This window comes from Scardinius erythrophthalmus (genome assembly GCF_964197995.2).
Source record: "Scardinius erythrophthalmus genome assembly, chromosome: 15".
In the NCBI taxonomy this organism is placed as follows: Eukaryota; Metazoa; Chordata; class Actinopteri; order Cypriniformes; family Leuciscidae; genus Scardinius; species Scardinius erythrophthalmus.
Genome location: NC_138235.1, coordinates 28,357,807 through 28,372,443, shown reverse-complemented (window position 1 = coordinate 28,372,443; position 14,637 = coordinate 28,357,807). Strand labels below are relative to the sequence as shown.

The window sequence follows — 14,637 nt, the reverse complement described above, 5'->3', positions numbered from 1 at the left end:
AATAGAAAAAGCTTGATCAACACGGTGTTTCAATCTATTCAATATTCTAAATCAATTCATTCTAATATGCTGATTTGCTGCTTAAGAGACATTTCTTATTATTTTTAGTTTATAATTGTTGTGGTGTTTAATGTGGAGAGTGTTTGTTTGTTCTCAGGATTTTTTAAAAGAATATAAAAATGATTAATTTATTGATATTTTTCAATTCATTTAAAGTGGTGGCAGAGTTTTTCATAAACACTTTTTCGGTCACATTTCGGTCCGAATGCAATGATAGGATGCCATACCTGCCTGTTAACCTATACACTCTGTTCACGTCATTAGCATGTCCCATGACGTGAAGCAGACTTGTAGACAGACAGACACTGAGCACAGCAAACAAACAGCAGAAACCTTTTATAGTTCCTCCTGAACCAAAACAATAAGCTTATGCTGCGTTCACGTCATGTTGTAATTGCAAGATGGCACCCCTGACATTCTACTCAGAGCTGTTCACATCCTCAAACTCTGTGGCAATTTCTTTTAACACTATCAATGCGATCTGCATCAGTCAGGTGGTACAAAGACTTTAGATAGATATACAAAGATGGTGCACTCATTTTACTTATGAATGGGAGAAAGTGCAACATGGAATATGGCAGATTAAGTCCCGCCTTCTAAATATAAGAGCCAATCGCTGATTGATAAAGTTGTCGCATCACTGCCGTTAGAAGCTCCGGTTGCTACAGAAACACTCAGTGTTCTGAACATGCGCATTGGCAGATCCAGTAAAATACGCTTTTTAAACGCTATTTGAGCATAATAAACAACATTTATGGGGCAGTCCATGTCAGATTTTGTTGGTGATTTGAAATATGTTATTCAATTGTGTTCTGCAAGATGTTTTTGAGATTTCAGGATTCCCCCATTCAGGTAGACAGGACTTGGTCTTGGATGCCCGAAATAGCTGCCCGGAGGCGTTGCAAATATACGGCCTCAGAGCGAACAGACTTTCCTTGAAAGCGACTTTGGTATAAGTCGGAGCTCTCGAAGTTGTTTGCATTCATTATTATTGTAATGTTTTGTGCTTTGAGACATGAGGGAATTTAACGTGGTCTCTCGTGGCGCTTTGCAGACTCTGCTCTGGTCTGGTGATGTGCGTTCATGTGTTTTGGAGGAGGAGTGGCTTTGGAGACGCTCTGAAGGGAGGGTGGGATCTTATGCTTTCAAAGCTAGCTCGCTATTGCTAGCCTCTAAACTGCACACCCTAGCTCTAACGCATCCTTTTTAAATAAAATGCATTCTTTCAAACAAAAAATAAATAAATAAATCTTACTGACCACAAAAGTGTAGGCTACATCACTATATTTTTACCTGCATAAATATTAGGGATGGGACGATTACCGGTTTCACGATAAACCACGATAAAATGCACTGACGGTTAGTAATATCGTTTAAAATTTAATTATCATTAAAACCGTGTTTGATTATCGCGATTTTAGATCCTGTTCAGCCAGCAACAGTCTGACGCAGCCGCAGGCGCGATGTTATTTTTTTATTCAAGAAGGAATTGCGGAAGGCAGTGCCCGTGCTCGGGAGATTTTTCAGCCTTTTAAAAGAACCAATTCTGAGGTGTGGTCATATTTTGGCTTTAACAAAAGTCCTGAGGGAACAAGAAAAAGTCGCTGCAATAACTTCAGATCTGCCTAGTCGTCTTGTGTGACCATCACCGACTGTTGTAGCGAACGCAAGGCAAGTTAACTTTGACCTCAATACCAAAACTAAGTCTGGGAAATAATTGGGAATGAAATTTTGTTTTAAACTGAACTATATCAATAAACGTGAGGCTTCCGCAAAGAAATATTCGCAGCAAGTGGCTTAGCCAAAGACGAACGAACAAATTCAAGACTATTAAGAGTGACATGTAAGGGATAACAATTTATATTCACTATACACTTATTACACCGATTTTTTTTTTTTTTTTTTACCACATAATTACGGGGATATTGAATTGAGATGAATGTTTTCTTACCTTTTTATAGCCTAAATCATGTACAGCGTACAAAACAATCGTTCAGACAAGATGTCTAAGATGTCAAACGGAGACGCAAGACGGCAAGTTGTATTTGAATGAAACGAGAGAGCGCGTCCGTTGTGATACATGTTGTAACGTCTGTCAGAGAGTTTGAAGTCTGCCCAGATGAAGAATACAAGACATTGCAAATGAACTGGTAGTTCCACGAGACTTTTATAGATGTTTTCTCTCAGTTAAGCACACTCTTCATACATGGCGAAGAGCGAATGTTAAAAGGGAAAAGAAAACTCTAAAACACGCTACAAATCAAAGTGGAAGTAAACACATTATAATAAAACAACGGTCAGCAGTGGACGGTCATCCTCTTTGCGTGATCAATCTCACTCTCACTGTGCGTGCGCGCTCACATAAAAACAGCATGCATACAATAACATACGCCATAGAAGAAGTTATCACATCACTGATCTATATAGATATACGATGTTCTGATGCGGAGATATAGGTCTTGCAAAACGGTTGCTAGGGTACTCAAGTTTGGTTGCTATGGAGTGGCTTGGCAGCTGCCAATGACGAAACTGCAAAGGCTTCTTGTCACTATGAATGAATAGATCAGTGTATCACATCCACATTCATGTCATGAACACTACTTAACACTAGGTGGCCGTTACAATGCATGTGCGCGGTCTTATAATGCGTTGCTATTGACGACCGTCATTATAAGGAAGGAAATGCTTTAAAAAGTGCATATAGCTGCTTGTTTTATTTGTTGTTTGTTGATTTTCAAATATAAAACTTGTTGAAATGTCTTCAGTGTGAGCATCAACTCTTTTTGAACACTTTCATCTCGTTTTAACAAAACCGTGATAATATTGATAATCGCGATAATTTTGGTCACTAGTATCGTGATATTAAATTTTCATACCGTCCCATCCCTAATAAATATTTAACCTAGGGTAGGCTTACTAGGCTACTCTGTCTGCTGTGAATGTAGGCCTAGTAGACTGAGAGCTGCAGACCCTCCAAAACCAAAGACAGACAAATATTAGCACATACACTTAACTTCTAATTCAGGCTGGTTCACACTGTCCCAACAAACGGCAACACTTCAAATATTCCAAAGCTGGCAATAGATTTAGTATGTTAAGAATCATAACTGTAATTTTCACACTGCACCAACACAGAACAACAGGGTTAACACCATGACTGAGCAAAACTCACTCAGCAACCGTCATTAACTAGTATTCATAATACAGGCTAGGCGACGGCGTCCTGTATTACTTGCAATAAATTCATTCAAAATAAGCAGTCATAAAATTCACCTATATTTATATGCAATTATTTATTATGGCAAACTTAGGCTATGTTTACACCATAGTATTTAATAGAGAAAAATGCATAAGAATAATTAACCAAGAAGATTCATATCCTATTCTTAAATCTGAGACTTTAAAGGCATTACAGCAGCATTTAGTTAAAGGGATAGACCTACTTCCCCCAAAAATGAAGAGTCTGCCATCATTTAAAAAAATCATGGAAATATGCAATAGAAATGAATGGTGGATGTCAGTCTGCCTAACATCTCGTTTTGTGTCCTAGTGAAGAAATTCATAAAGGTTTGGAACAACATGAAGGTTTGTAAATAATGACAGACTGTTCTTTTTTGGGTGAGGTATGCCTTTGTTGCTGATTTATATAGCACATTTTAAAGGTTACAATTAATGCTTTACATATTTTACATAATTTAAAGGGATAGGCTATAAAGAAAAGTATAGAAAAAGTAAAGAAAAAAATACAAGAAATACAATTTTATTAAAGGAGAACTCCGGTCAATTTTAACATTGAGCTCATTTTTTTGTAAATTTGGAGTGCTGTCAATACAGAGAACAACGACAAAAATCGGTGTTGCCTACACCGTGTTATCCTCTTTTTAAAATTTGCACCCTGTTGACTTCAATGGGGCAAGTACTAAACCTGCTTTTAGCCTCTTAACATCCTTGATGTGTCATTTCAAGTGCACAGCCAAAGTGGGTGATTCCTTCAGAGTGAACACGGTGAATCTGACTGCAGTAGATGTGAAAGATATGAATAAAAATGAAGTTAATTTAGCCAGCGCTCATACCTGTATTTATTTCCTGTTTTCGGTCGAAGTCCACAGTAGTCGATTGTCGAGTTCACTCACGTGATCATAGGTAACTAAGCAACAGTGGAGAACTCGACAATCGACTACTGTGGACTTCGACCGAAAACAGGAAATAAATACAGGTATGAGCGCTGGCCGAATTAACTTCATTTTTATTCATATCTTTCACATCTACTGCAGTCAGATTCACCCGTGATCACTCAGAAGGAATCACTCACATTAGCTGTGCACTTGTAATGACACATCAAGGATGTTAAGAGGCTAAAAGCTGGTTTAAAACTTGCCCCATTTAAGTCAACAGGGTGCAAATTTTAAAAAGAGGATAACACGGTTTAGGCAACACCGATTTTTGTAGTTGTTCTCTGTATTGACAGCACTCCAAATTTACAAAAAAATGAGCTCAATGTTAAAATTGACCGGAGTTCTCCTTTAATGGGTTAAAGTAATAAGATATGCTATTAGAATAAAATAATAATATACAATATATATTTTAAAAAATAAACTCTTGACTTTATTATAAATTATATATCAAAAAATTATGTTTATACATTATTTAATGTTTATAATTATAATTATATTGTATCACCCCTGAATCTAAGATACCATCTCTCTCCTTTACCTTTCTTTTACATTCAGGTCTGGCACATCAAAGTGGGTAAATGATGACAGACTGTTCATTTTTGGGTAAACAATCAAGTTAATTTGTTGCTGAAACACTGCATTAATGAAGCTTTTACTTTAGCAGTAAACACAGAAAAAAACTTTTCTGAGACTAAGACAGATGAGCACAAGGAGGGATCCCGCATGTCAATTCGTCCCCCGCACTTTTTTTCAGGTTTTCATGTGACAATGTAAATCAATCTAGATTCAAATTCAAAGAGATAATATATTCTATGCGAGACCGGAAGTTTTTTCTTATCTAAAACCAGGCAATGTAAGCATTATGAAGTGTTAACACTCTCATGTAATGCAAGTTTCATTCATACTGGAAGCCAGAGCACGCTCTCTTACAGAAATTCCAGAACGGACTCATAGAAGTAATAACTTAAGACATTATAGGAAATCCTTATATAGACAAGAGCATCAAGCTATCGCTGTAGCTGAATAAAAAGAAGAAACATTTTGCATGATGAAACGTTAAGACAATAAACACACGATTATGACAATATATGGTTTATGTGTTTTTTAAGCCATCTCTGGGAATTTTAACAACAATAATAATGCAGTGCTAATTGCCATAGCCTTTATTACAGTATATAAAGTATGTTCTGCCTTATTCTGTGATAAAAAAAATACTTTTTTTTTTACATTGTATAAAATCCATTATGACAATGAACACTAGTTTGTAGTACATTAAACCAATCATTAAATTGGCATTAGGAAAACATAGGGACATATTTTAGAATACAAATGATAAGTTATTGTTCAGCAGTGTGTTTGATTTCTTAGCCAATTAAAAGCAAGAAATAAAAGCTGTCAATTACTGTTTTTTTAAAAAATGGTATGGTGAAATGATGGTTGCGCCCCTGATGTGACCTGTGTCATATTTTCAGGGTCAATGACCCCTGACTGAACATAACAAATAATAGGTGATAACTGTCCCCAAGGTGCTTAATTTTAACAGTTCCAGACACAAAGATCCGCCGTGAAATTTCCCGAATGCACTATTCTCTGTGGCCTGCACCTGTCACACACATCTGTCTAACTGCATGGGATGACAGTGAGCAGGACGCTAGCAAACCAGCTAAAACTTTTTCCTAAACAACATGGGACAGCCAGATTATGAGTATATCAATAATTAAAACGTGACAAATTGTGCGTTTACTATGCAGGTCCAGGGCCGAACAAGCAAAATACAAGTTGCTAACTGGAGAAATTTTATGAACTACCTGATTTTGCTGGTCAGGTTGGTCCGAGGATGCCATCTTCTCAGAGCTACTAGCCAGGAAGCTAACGAAGCTAACGGCTCAACTGTGCTCCATTGCTTTAGTCTGAACCAATGCCATTCTTCTCTCAATGGCTCTGGTCTGAACTAGTGATAAGAAGTTCGAGTCTCACTGGTCAGTTCTTTTGAACAGTTCATTTCAAAGAACCAGTTCAAAGTGATTATTATTTTACTTTAAGAGTTCAGTCCGGTTTTGGTAATCGGTTCAATTGACTCATTAAAAAGATTCTAATCAAAAGAACGATTCGTTCACATTACTATTCGAGCAGCACATTTCAAAACACGGAAGGAAGCAGAAATATGTCAAACAGAGGGTGAGGATATTAAGTGTAACGGGATTTATGAGTATTCCGACTCAAAAATAATACCCAAGAACAAAGTGTAAGGCACTGAGGATACTACATTATGCACTCTGAACTTTGACTATCATCATGACAGAATTAAAAGTATGTAAAGTGTGTAGCATTAGTCGACAGAAGTGTTATGGGCTGGCTGTGACTTCTCTGGATCAACTCAAATTAAAAGGTGGGTTTGAAAATAAATGAGTTCGCTTCACCCTGAATTCAGGTGGAAGTTTATATGACTTATTTTAAGTACGCTGTTAGAAACTTAGCATACATGCAGAAATAAACAGGATTATAAAAACTTTTAATTTAGCTAGGCAAATTGATTGAATGTAAGAGAAAAGTTTAAAATAGCCTAATTTTAGAACATAAAGATCAATATAGACACATGAGAGTAATGTTTAATTAATGGGCTAAAGTATTGAGAAGAAAAATAATAATGATGATCTAACTGATAATTTATTTAAATATAAATACTTTTTAAAAATCTAAGGTTTTCGGAATCGATTCAGAATTGTTGAAGAGAGAATCTTTGTGTACAGAAGGATCGATTTGTATTTTAAATAAATGAATAAAAATATTATTCATTATAAATATAGCACAACTGAAACAAAAACAGGTGATATGACATGCTATCTTGTTAATAGTTTAGCCAAAAATGCTATTAAAATGAATGTTACATTACATACATTCTTTAATGTTTTTATATATATATATATATATATATATATATATATATATATATATATATATATATATAATCATATATATATATATACACTACCGGTCAAAAGTTTTAGATCGGTAAGATTTTTAATGTTTTTAAAAGAAGTATCTTCTGCTCACCAAGGCTGCATTTATTTGATTAAAAATACAAACAAAAACAGTCATATTGCGAAATATTATTACAATTTAAACCAGCTGTTTTCTATGTGAATATATATTTAAGTGTAATTTATTCCTGTGATCAAACCTGAATTTTCAGCATCATTACTCCAGTCTTCAGTGTCACATGATCCTTCAGAAATCATTCTAATATGATGATTTGATGCTCAAGAAACATTTATGATTATTATCAATGTTGAAAACAGTTATTTACATTTTTATTTCATGATGCTATGATGAATAGAAAGTTGAAAAGAACAGCATTTGTCTGAAATGGAAAGCTTTTGGAACATTAAACACTACCGTTCAAAGGTTTGGGGTCAGTAAGAATTTTAATTTTATTTTTGGGGGAAAGAAATAAAATAAATCAATACCTTTATTCATCAAGGATGAGTTAAACTGATCAAAAGTTACAGTAAAGACATTTATAATGTTAGAAAATATTCTATTTTAAATAAATGCTGTTCTTTTGAACTTTCTATTCATCAAAGAATTTTGGAAAAAAATTGTACACAACTGTTTTCAACATTGAAAAAAATAATGAATGTTTTTTGAGCATAAAATAAATCAGCATATTAGAATGATTTCGGAAGGATCATGTGACACTGGGGACTGGAGTAATGATGTTGAAAATTCAGCTTTCATCTGATGAATAAATTACATTTTAAAATATATTAAAATAGAAAACAGTCATTTTAAATTGTCATAATATTTCACAATAATACTGTTTTTTTTATTGCTTTTTATCAAATAAATGCAGCCTTGGTGAGCAGAAGAGACTTCTTTTAAAAACATAAAAAATCTTACTGATCTAAAACTTTTGACCAGTAGTGTATATTGAATAACCCAATTTATTATGCACCATGAAAATAGCTAAAGAAGCTGGCATGGCTTTAAAAAGCAAGCAAGCAAACAAACAATGTAGGCCATTACTCATTTCTTAAGATTGACAGTTCATTCATCCTGTGCTCTATTTGTCATTTGACACATTCTCTTCATCTCTCACAGGGGGTGAGGCTCTAGGGTTCAGTCCCAGTGCATCAGTCTCAGTGGTGCTAGAAGAAGATGGGACCATCGTAGAAGACAAAGCTTACTTTCTGTGTCTGCCAGCAAATACAAAATTCATGCTGTTGCATGCCGATGAAATATGGATGCATACTCATCAAAGTGAGATATAGCCTATTCCAGGATATTTTTATTACTATTTGTTCAGTGCATCATTACTAATCTAAACTGATTATGATTTGTCTAGTTGATGGAGGCACAGCACAGCCTTGCAGAGAGTCTGCTAATCTGGAGATAGATGGACAGGACGATGTTGACGGGTTTGAATCTTGGCGCAGTTTGGCAGAGCAGCTCAGACAGGACTTGGCCAGTATTATCCTTATGTCCGAGGCAAATTTACAGGTCTGCTCGATTTTGCCTTTTTACTTTGCCACATAAAGACCTCTATCCTTTACATGTATTGTTATATTGTGTAAATAGCCAAGGTTTTACTGTGGTTTTCAGAGAATAAATGTATAAAAATGTGTTACAGAGTTTGATTGAGGTGCCATGCTCAGATCTGGCTGCGGCGTTGAACTTCTCACAGCAGAAAACCCAGGTCCTACAGGACACGCTGCAGAGAATGCTGGACCGCAGGGAAGAAGAGAGACAGTCCAAAGAGTTACTGAGGCTCTATCTGAAAGCCATGGAGCGAGAAGGCGCCTTGGACCCACAAGAAAAACGTAGGAATATGTTTAAAGATGCCATATATTATGATCATCAGATTATGTTTTTGAGGTCTACTAGAATAGGTTTTCATGCTTAAATGTTCAAAAATATTATTTTTCACATATTTTACATTAGCCGCTTTGACACTGTCAGACCAGACCGCTCTCATTGCGTAACCGTTCCATTCCGTGCTGATCCGGCCTAGCTGGTACAGATGTGGTTTCATTTTGCTCTGTGGGGCTAATAACGGCCGCTCTTTGGATTGTAATATAAATGCGTAAGTCTATGCCTTGGTAATGCAAGAGTTTACAGACGGTAAAATATGTAAATAGCGACCACGTTATGGAGGATGATTGGATATTTCTTTTAATTTTATTATTAACTGCGGTAACTTCACTCAAATAGCACACTTGGACAGCTACAGAGAAACTGGAAGCCAGGCAACAGACAAGTGACCGAATTTTCCGGGAAAGAGCGGCTTGTAATAGTGACGCGCTGAACAAAGCTCAATGGGGAAATATAACAGGAACCATTCCTTACTGTTCCGCTATTAATGCAGCACCTCTCTTCCCAGTCTGTCAGTAACGCTCTGTTTAGTTCCTGTCTCTATGAAGCCCCTCCTTCCGAAAAGTGCAGTGTTCTCTGAATGGTCGACTGCTTAAATGGACGCGTGTTTCAGAAATGTCACACTCCTTACTATAACGCAAGTTTCAACACACTACTAACGCAACTCTACCAGGCCTCACCCCCTTTTTTTATGTATGCCTTGGGCGGAAATTATTACAAATTAGGAATATTGTGACGAGTATGTTCTTGGAAGTTCGAGGCGTTTCAGGAAGTTCAGAAACAGTGCGCACAGATATAGAGAATAACTCCCTATTGAGTAGACTTTGTGCTTTGTAACTTTGCAGACATATTTCATGCTCAAACAGCAACATTACACACTAAAGAAAGTAGAAAATGTAAAATAAAAAATAAAAATAGGTCCTCTTTAAAGCAAATAATATGGATACCAGGCCTAGCAATATATGAAAGATCCCCAAGTTAACTGTGACATCATGCTATATACTGTTGCTTTGACTCTGCTGCCACTAGATGGTGTCGCAGAGTTATTTCTAAATATTGTACCAGTTCATACAAGTTCATTTCATCATTACTTGGTGGAATGAAGAAAAGTAGCAGCCTGGATGATCAACAGCTTATCTGTTTTTGTGACAGCCCTAATCTTTCCAGCGCTTTCGGGATGTTAACCACTGTCATTGCTGCAGGCGCTAAACTAGATGAGACAGATGGGGTGCAGGTGGAGGCCGCAGCAGGGTTCAGCTCCACAACGCTAATGGTTCTGAAGGACAAAAAATACCCAGAGACCAGACTGTCCAATGAGGAGCTACAGGTATGATATCCAACCACAACAGTGTTGTAAGATCTCCCACAATTTCATAAAGTCTGCAAGTTGCGATTAGTCTTTTCTTCTCTATTGTGACATATCTGAGTGAAACGGGAATTGATTGGATGGTTGTGGTTTGCTATTGCTGTGATGTCATGTGAGTGACAGGTTGTCCCACCTCACGACAGTAAACACATCATCATAGAAGAGAAGAGATGTTTCTGCGAGAGGGAGGGGAAGTTATTTTGATTAAAGATTATGAGGGTACATTAATAAAATTAATGATGTGCACAGAGAAATCATTTAGAATAAATACTCCGATATTCCATAAAAAATAAGAATTGTCAGTTTTGATTTCATGGTGATTTTAAGCAAATAGAAATAGGTGATTTTTTTATACACTAGAGAGTGAAAGGCATGAACACTGTTTACAACCCATTCTGCTTCTGTAATCTGAGTGTAACAGGATATTCAACTAAATGAAATTGAAGGCAGGACTTGATTTCTCTACATTGGGAATTGATTGAATTGTGAAAAGTAGGCATTACATACCTTAAGGTCAATTTTTATGTCATGTTGACTTAAAAAAAGAAATAAAAATAATTGTACTTTCATATATCAATAGAGGGCACTCACTCTTTTCAGTGGTATGAATGAGCGAAGACACAGGAGTACATCTGCAAACAGTTTAATAAAAAATTAGTGTTTTTGAAAAAGAGAAATACCTATTAATTATATTAATTCATTCATATTAATAAAATAATTATGCTTTTGTGTGTTTGGTAATTTAAGAGGACTAATTTAGTATTATGGTCTCATATATGTATGTATTTGTTTATGCAGATGGTGGTGAGGCAGGGAGTGGAGGTCATGACGGAGGTGTTGGGTTGGGACAGTGAAAGGACATCAGCACTGGTCCAGGCATGTGAAAGTGAGCTCAGTAAACGCCTAAAGCGAGTTCAAGCCCTGCAATCCATCAGCGCTCAAAACCAGTCCACTTCACAACCACAAGCTGAGAGAGAGACCCGAGCTAAACGCAGCAAAAAACACACGCACTGACAATATACAACACATTTATTCTAGTCTATATTCTTTTTCATGTAAAAAAATAAGCCATTTTAGATACTGATTATTTTGATAATAGTATATTGTATGGAAATGCCAAAGCCGCTTTTTTTTTTTTTGGACATATGGATTAAGAACTATTGTTTTCTTTAGTCAGTAATCCACATAAGTAATTTTTTTTAAGCTGTTTCTTATACATTAGCTTTAATTTAAGCCACCACCAGTCATTCAGGAGGTTTTTGGTGATAACAATCCTATACTATGTGATCTAAGTTAATTGGTGAAAAAAAAAATAACAAAGCAAGTACACAATTTATTGAAAATCTAATGTTAATAATTATTTCAAAAGGGAGTAAAATTGATTATTGATTGTTCCAAATACAACATGTCCAATCTTAATTTCATCACCTGTAATACATGCTGGCAGACATGGCATTTTAATACCTAATAGAAACATTTAATGCTGTTTTATGATATTGCTCATTGAAGGAATATATTACAGTGGTATTGCAAGGTTCACTAAATGTGTCAAATTGAAAATGTTAGCAATTAAGCCCATGGGGTGCATTTTGTTGTGGTACTGTTCACAACACTACTTGAAACGTCAAATGATGTCAGATATTCTTATTAGACTTTTAAAAATATTTTGACATTTAGTTTTGGGCATGAATATAAATTGTATTATCGAGTTCCATAATGATTAAAAAAATATTTCAGCTTGTCAGAGAGCATTGAGAATGGTAATACATGTAGATAAAATTTCCATTTGATAAACTAATGAAGAGACCTGCTAGTCTGTTCCTATTCACCAAGAATGTCTTGTTAAAAGCATCTTTTTCCGTGCGGATGTAGTCCTACCTTGTGTTGTAATGAGCATATGTAAGCTTTGATTGGTGTTGGGTGGGGTTGTGAAGCTATTTGGACAGTCTTGTGCTGTTTTGTGGCTGTGATGTTGTACTTTTGATTTGAATTTTTGAATTCTGGCCATTGTTAGACTATATGCTTATGATCAGAATATCAATTCAACAGAGATATAGAGATGTTACCGAGGAATTCATTAGACTGGTATGTATGCAGACACCAAGTCTACTGTTCTAGTCTTGAAACCCTTAACAGATTATTTCCTCAGTAATCAGAATAAAGATAAGACTGTTGTAATTTTTGACATTTTTACCTTATATATTTGACAAGCTTCCTATCTGTGTGGTAATTATAATGGTAAGTCTTCATCTGTTGGTCTTTATAATGTGCATATGACATATTAGAAAATAAGCAGCCAGATTAAATGCTCTTTTTAAGGAAGCTTTTTTTTTTAGCTGCCTCTGATTGTTGGTATAATGTCAGTGTGCCGGATCAATGCGTGACACTGCGCCCACCCTGCCCTCACATCACTGAACGCTGACCACCTGAAGCAAGCAAATCAACTGTGAATTATGTACTATCTACCAGACAAGCGTGACCACAGCTTCAACTGGGGTCTGTTGTTGCATGATGGATTGGCTGTGTCATGCAGGGCACATCCACAGTGCATTGATCATTCACTGAATCCTGCTAGCATACTGAGATTAACAGGCTGAAGAATATGTTGAGTCTAGAAAAAGCAAGATATCAAATGAGACTAGTTGAGTTGAGTTGAAGTAAGAATATATATATATGGATATGTATGTATTTAACCCTATAAAGCCTACTGTATCATATCTGATACATTAATTACTAAAGGAGTATTTCATGACTTTATTATTCTTAAACATAAGAATACATTTCAATTTGCATTTAATCATTTACCAGACACTTATCCAAAGAGATTTACAAATGAGGAGAATAATAGAAGCAATCAAACCAACAATAGGGAAACAATACATAGGCCTATGTAAGTGCTGTGACTAGTCCCAGTTAGTCTAGCATAGTAGCCAGGTTGTTTTGTATAGAATAGTAAGTGTTATTTATATTTTAAGATGATACATGCATATTTGAACATCTCACAATCATCGTTGTATTGCATTTCATTGCACGTTTTGCCCCAACAATTAAAACTATAGAGCTTCGACTTTAAGTAGCCTAGCTTAGTCTGTTAAGTATACTGTATAAATTTATAATTGATTTACATTACACGCTATCAAAATTCCGTCTTAATTTTTGTCCATATAAATAATATCTGCAACAAATGGCATGTTTCTGCTCAGTTTGGACCTCTGAGTAAAACTGACAGGCCTACGTGCGTTTTTCCTCGTCGAGTGTGAGGTGAGCTCTATATTCATAAGCGTGACGCAGGTAATCATGCTACTATTCAGAACAACAGCATGTTGCCTTTCTTTATTGAGTAGCTCACATTTTAAACACAATATTGCAAGTTATTTTTAAATGAAAATAGTTCCATATTAGGTTAAATTAATCAATGCGACCCCGATTGTCCACTGTGTTTCATTTTATTCTGAACGAATCTTTGGAGTGAATCATGTAATGACTCTTTAAGACCGCCACTTGTTTTGTTACTGAATGAATAAATGACTCACTCATTCTCGCCACCTACTGATATTTTCTTCTCAGCAAAAGACATTATAGCTCACCTCTAATCAACAAGTGATGCTATCTGAGGTATCGTGCATGTCTGTATAGCACAAAATTACAGGTTTCAAATCCCAAGCAAAGGGCTATTATGTGATGCTTGTCTTACTGTTGTTTTGATTTAGTTACGAATGTATTTAAATGGTGAATGTTGGTATGATATGTTGCTTCGAATGCATGCAGTATTTGCAGTAAACTTTCAGTTGTTCATACCTTGAGTAAATTGTGATAGGACACAGGTTGAAGTAGGCTTGAGAATGATTAGAACTCCACAGGGCCAAAATAGCGCTGGAGAGGTAATTACACAGGGCTGGAGAGACCATACGGTCCCTGCTACTGATAGAAGACAACAGAGGGACTCTGAGATCAGATGCATAATGCATAAGAACTTAATGACTGTAAATCATGATGTCTGAGCTTACTTGACTTTTAAACAAACACCTCTGCTTTGACACCAATGGCTTTATGAAAATGAAACAAGTAACTCTGGGTTATGCCATTTTCAATTTTTGAAGAAAATAATTATTAATCAACGTAAAAATAATTCTCAATGTAGCACACCCTCTTTTGTCTTTTGCT

General features: G+C 35.8%; 2 protein-coding genes across 2 annotated transcripts in view; one reads left to right on the top strand and one right to left on the bottom strand.

The window, feature by feature from the left end:
- pex14 (peroxisomal biogenesis factor 14) overlaps positions 1-6,309 on the bottom strand; it is a 78,063-nt gene extending 71,754 nt beyond the window's left edge. The window contains exon 1 of the mRNA XM_081387209.1: positions 6,044-6,309. Within this exon, the coding sequence (XP_081243335.1) occupies positions 6,044-6,079 (36 nt within the window). The 5' untranslated portion in view covers positions 6,080-6,309. The remainder of the gene's footprint in view (positions 1-6,043) is intronic.
- dffa (DNA fragmentation factor, alpha polypeptide) lies at positions 6,189-14,017 on the top strand. The gene is made up of 6 exons (XM_081387210.1): positions 6,189-6,624; positions 8,337-8,495; positions 8,581-8,735; positions 8,866-9,055; positions 10,310-10,434; positions 11,272-14,017. Exons 1-6 carry the CDS (start codon positions 6,531-6,533, stop codon positions 11,485-11,487), a joined length of 939 nt encoding a protein of 312 aa, XP_081243336.1. The 5' UTR covers positions 6,189-6,530; the 3' UTR covers positions 11,488-14,017.
- The last annotated feature ends 620 nt before the right edge of the window (positions 14,018-14,637 follow it).

Coding starts and splice junctions, on each gene's coding strand:
- dffa (XM_081387210.1), top strand. CDS start 6,531: ATGACAGAATTAAAAGTATGTAAAGTGTGTAGCATTAGTCGACAGAAG. Junction 9,056..10,309: donor CTTGGACCCACAAGAAAAAC/GTAGGAATATGT, acceptor TCATTGCTGCAG/GCGCTAAACTAGATGAGACA. Junction 10,435..11,271: donor TGTCCAATGAGGAGCTACAG/GTATGATATCCA, acceptor TTGTTTATGCAG/ATGGTGGTGAGGCAGGGAGT.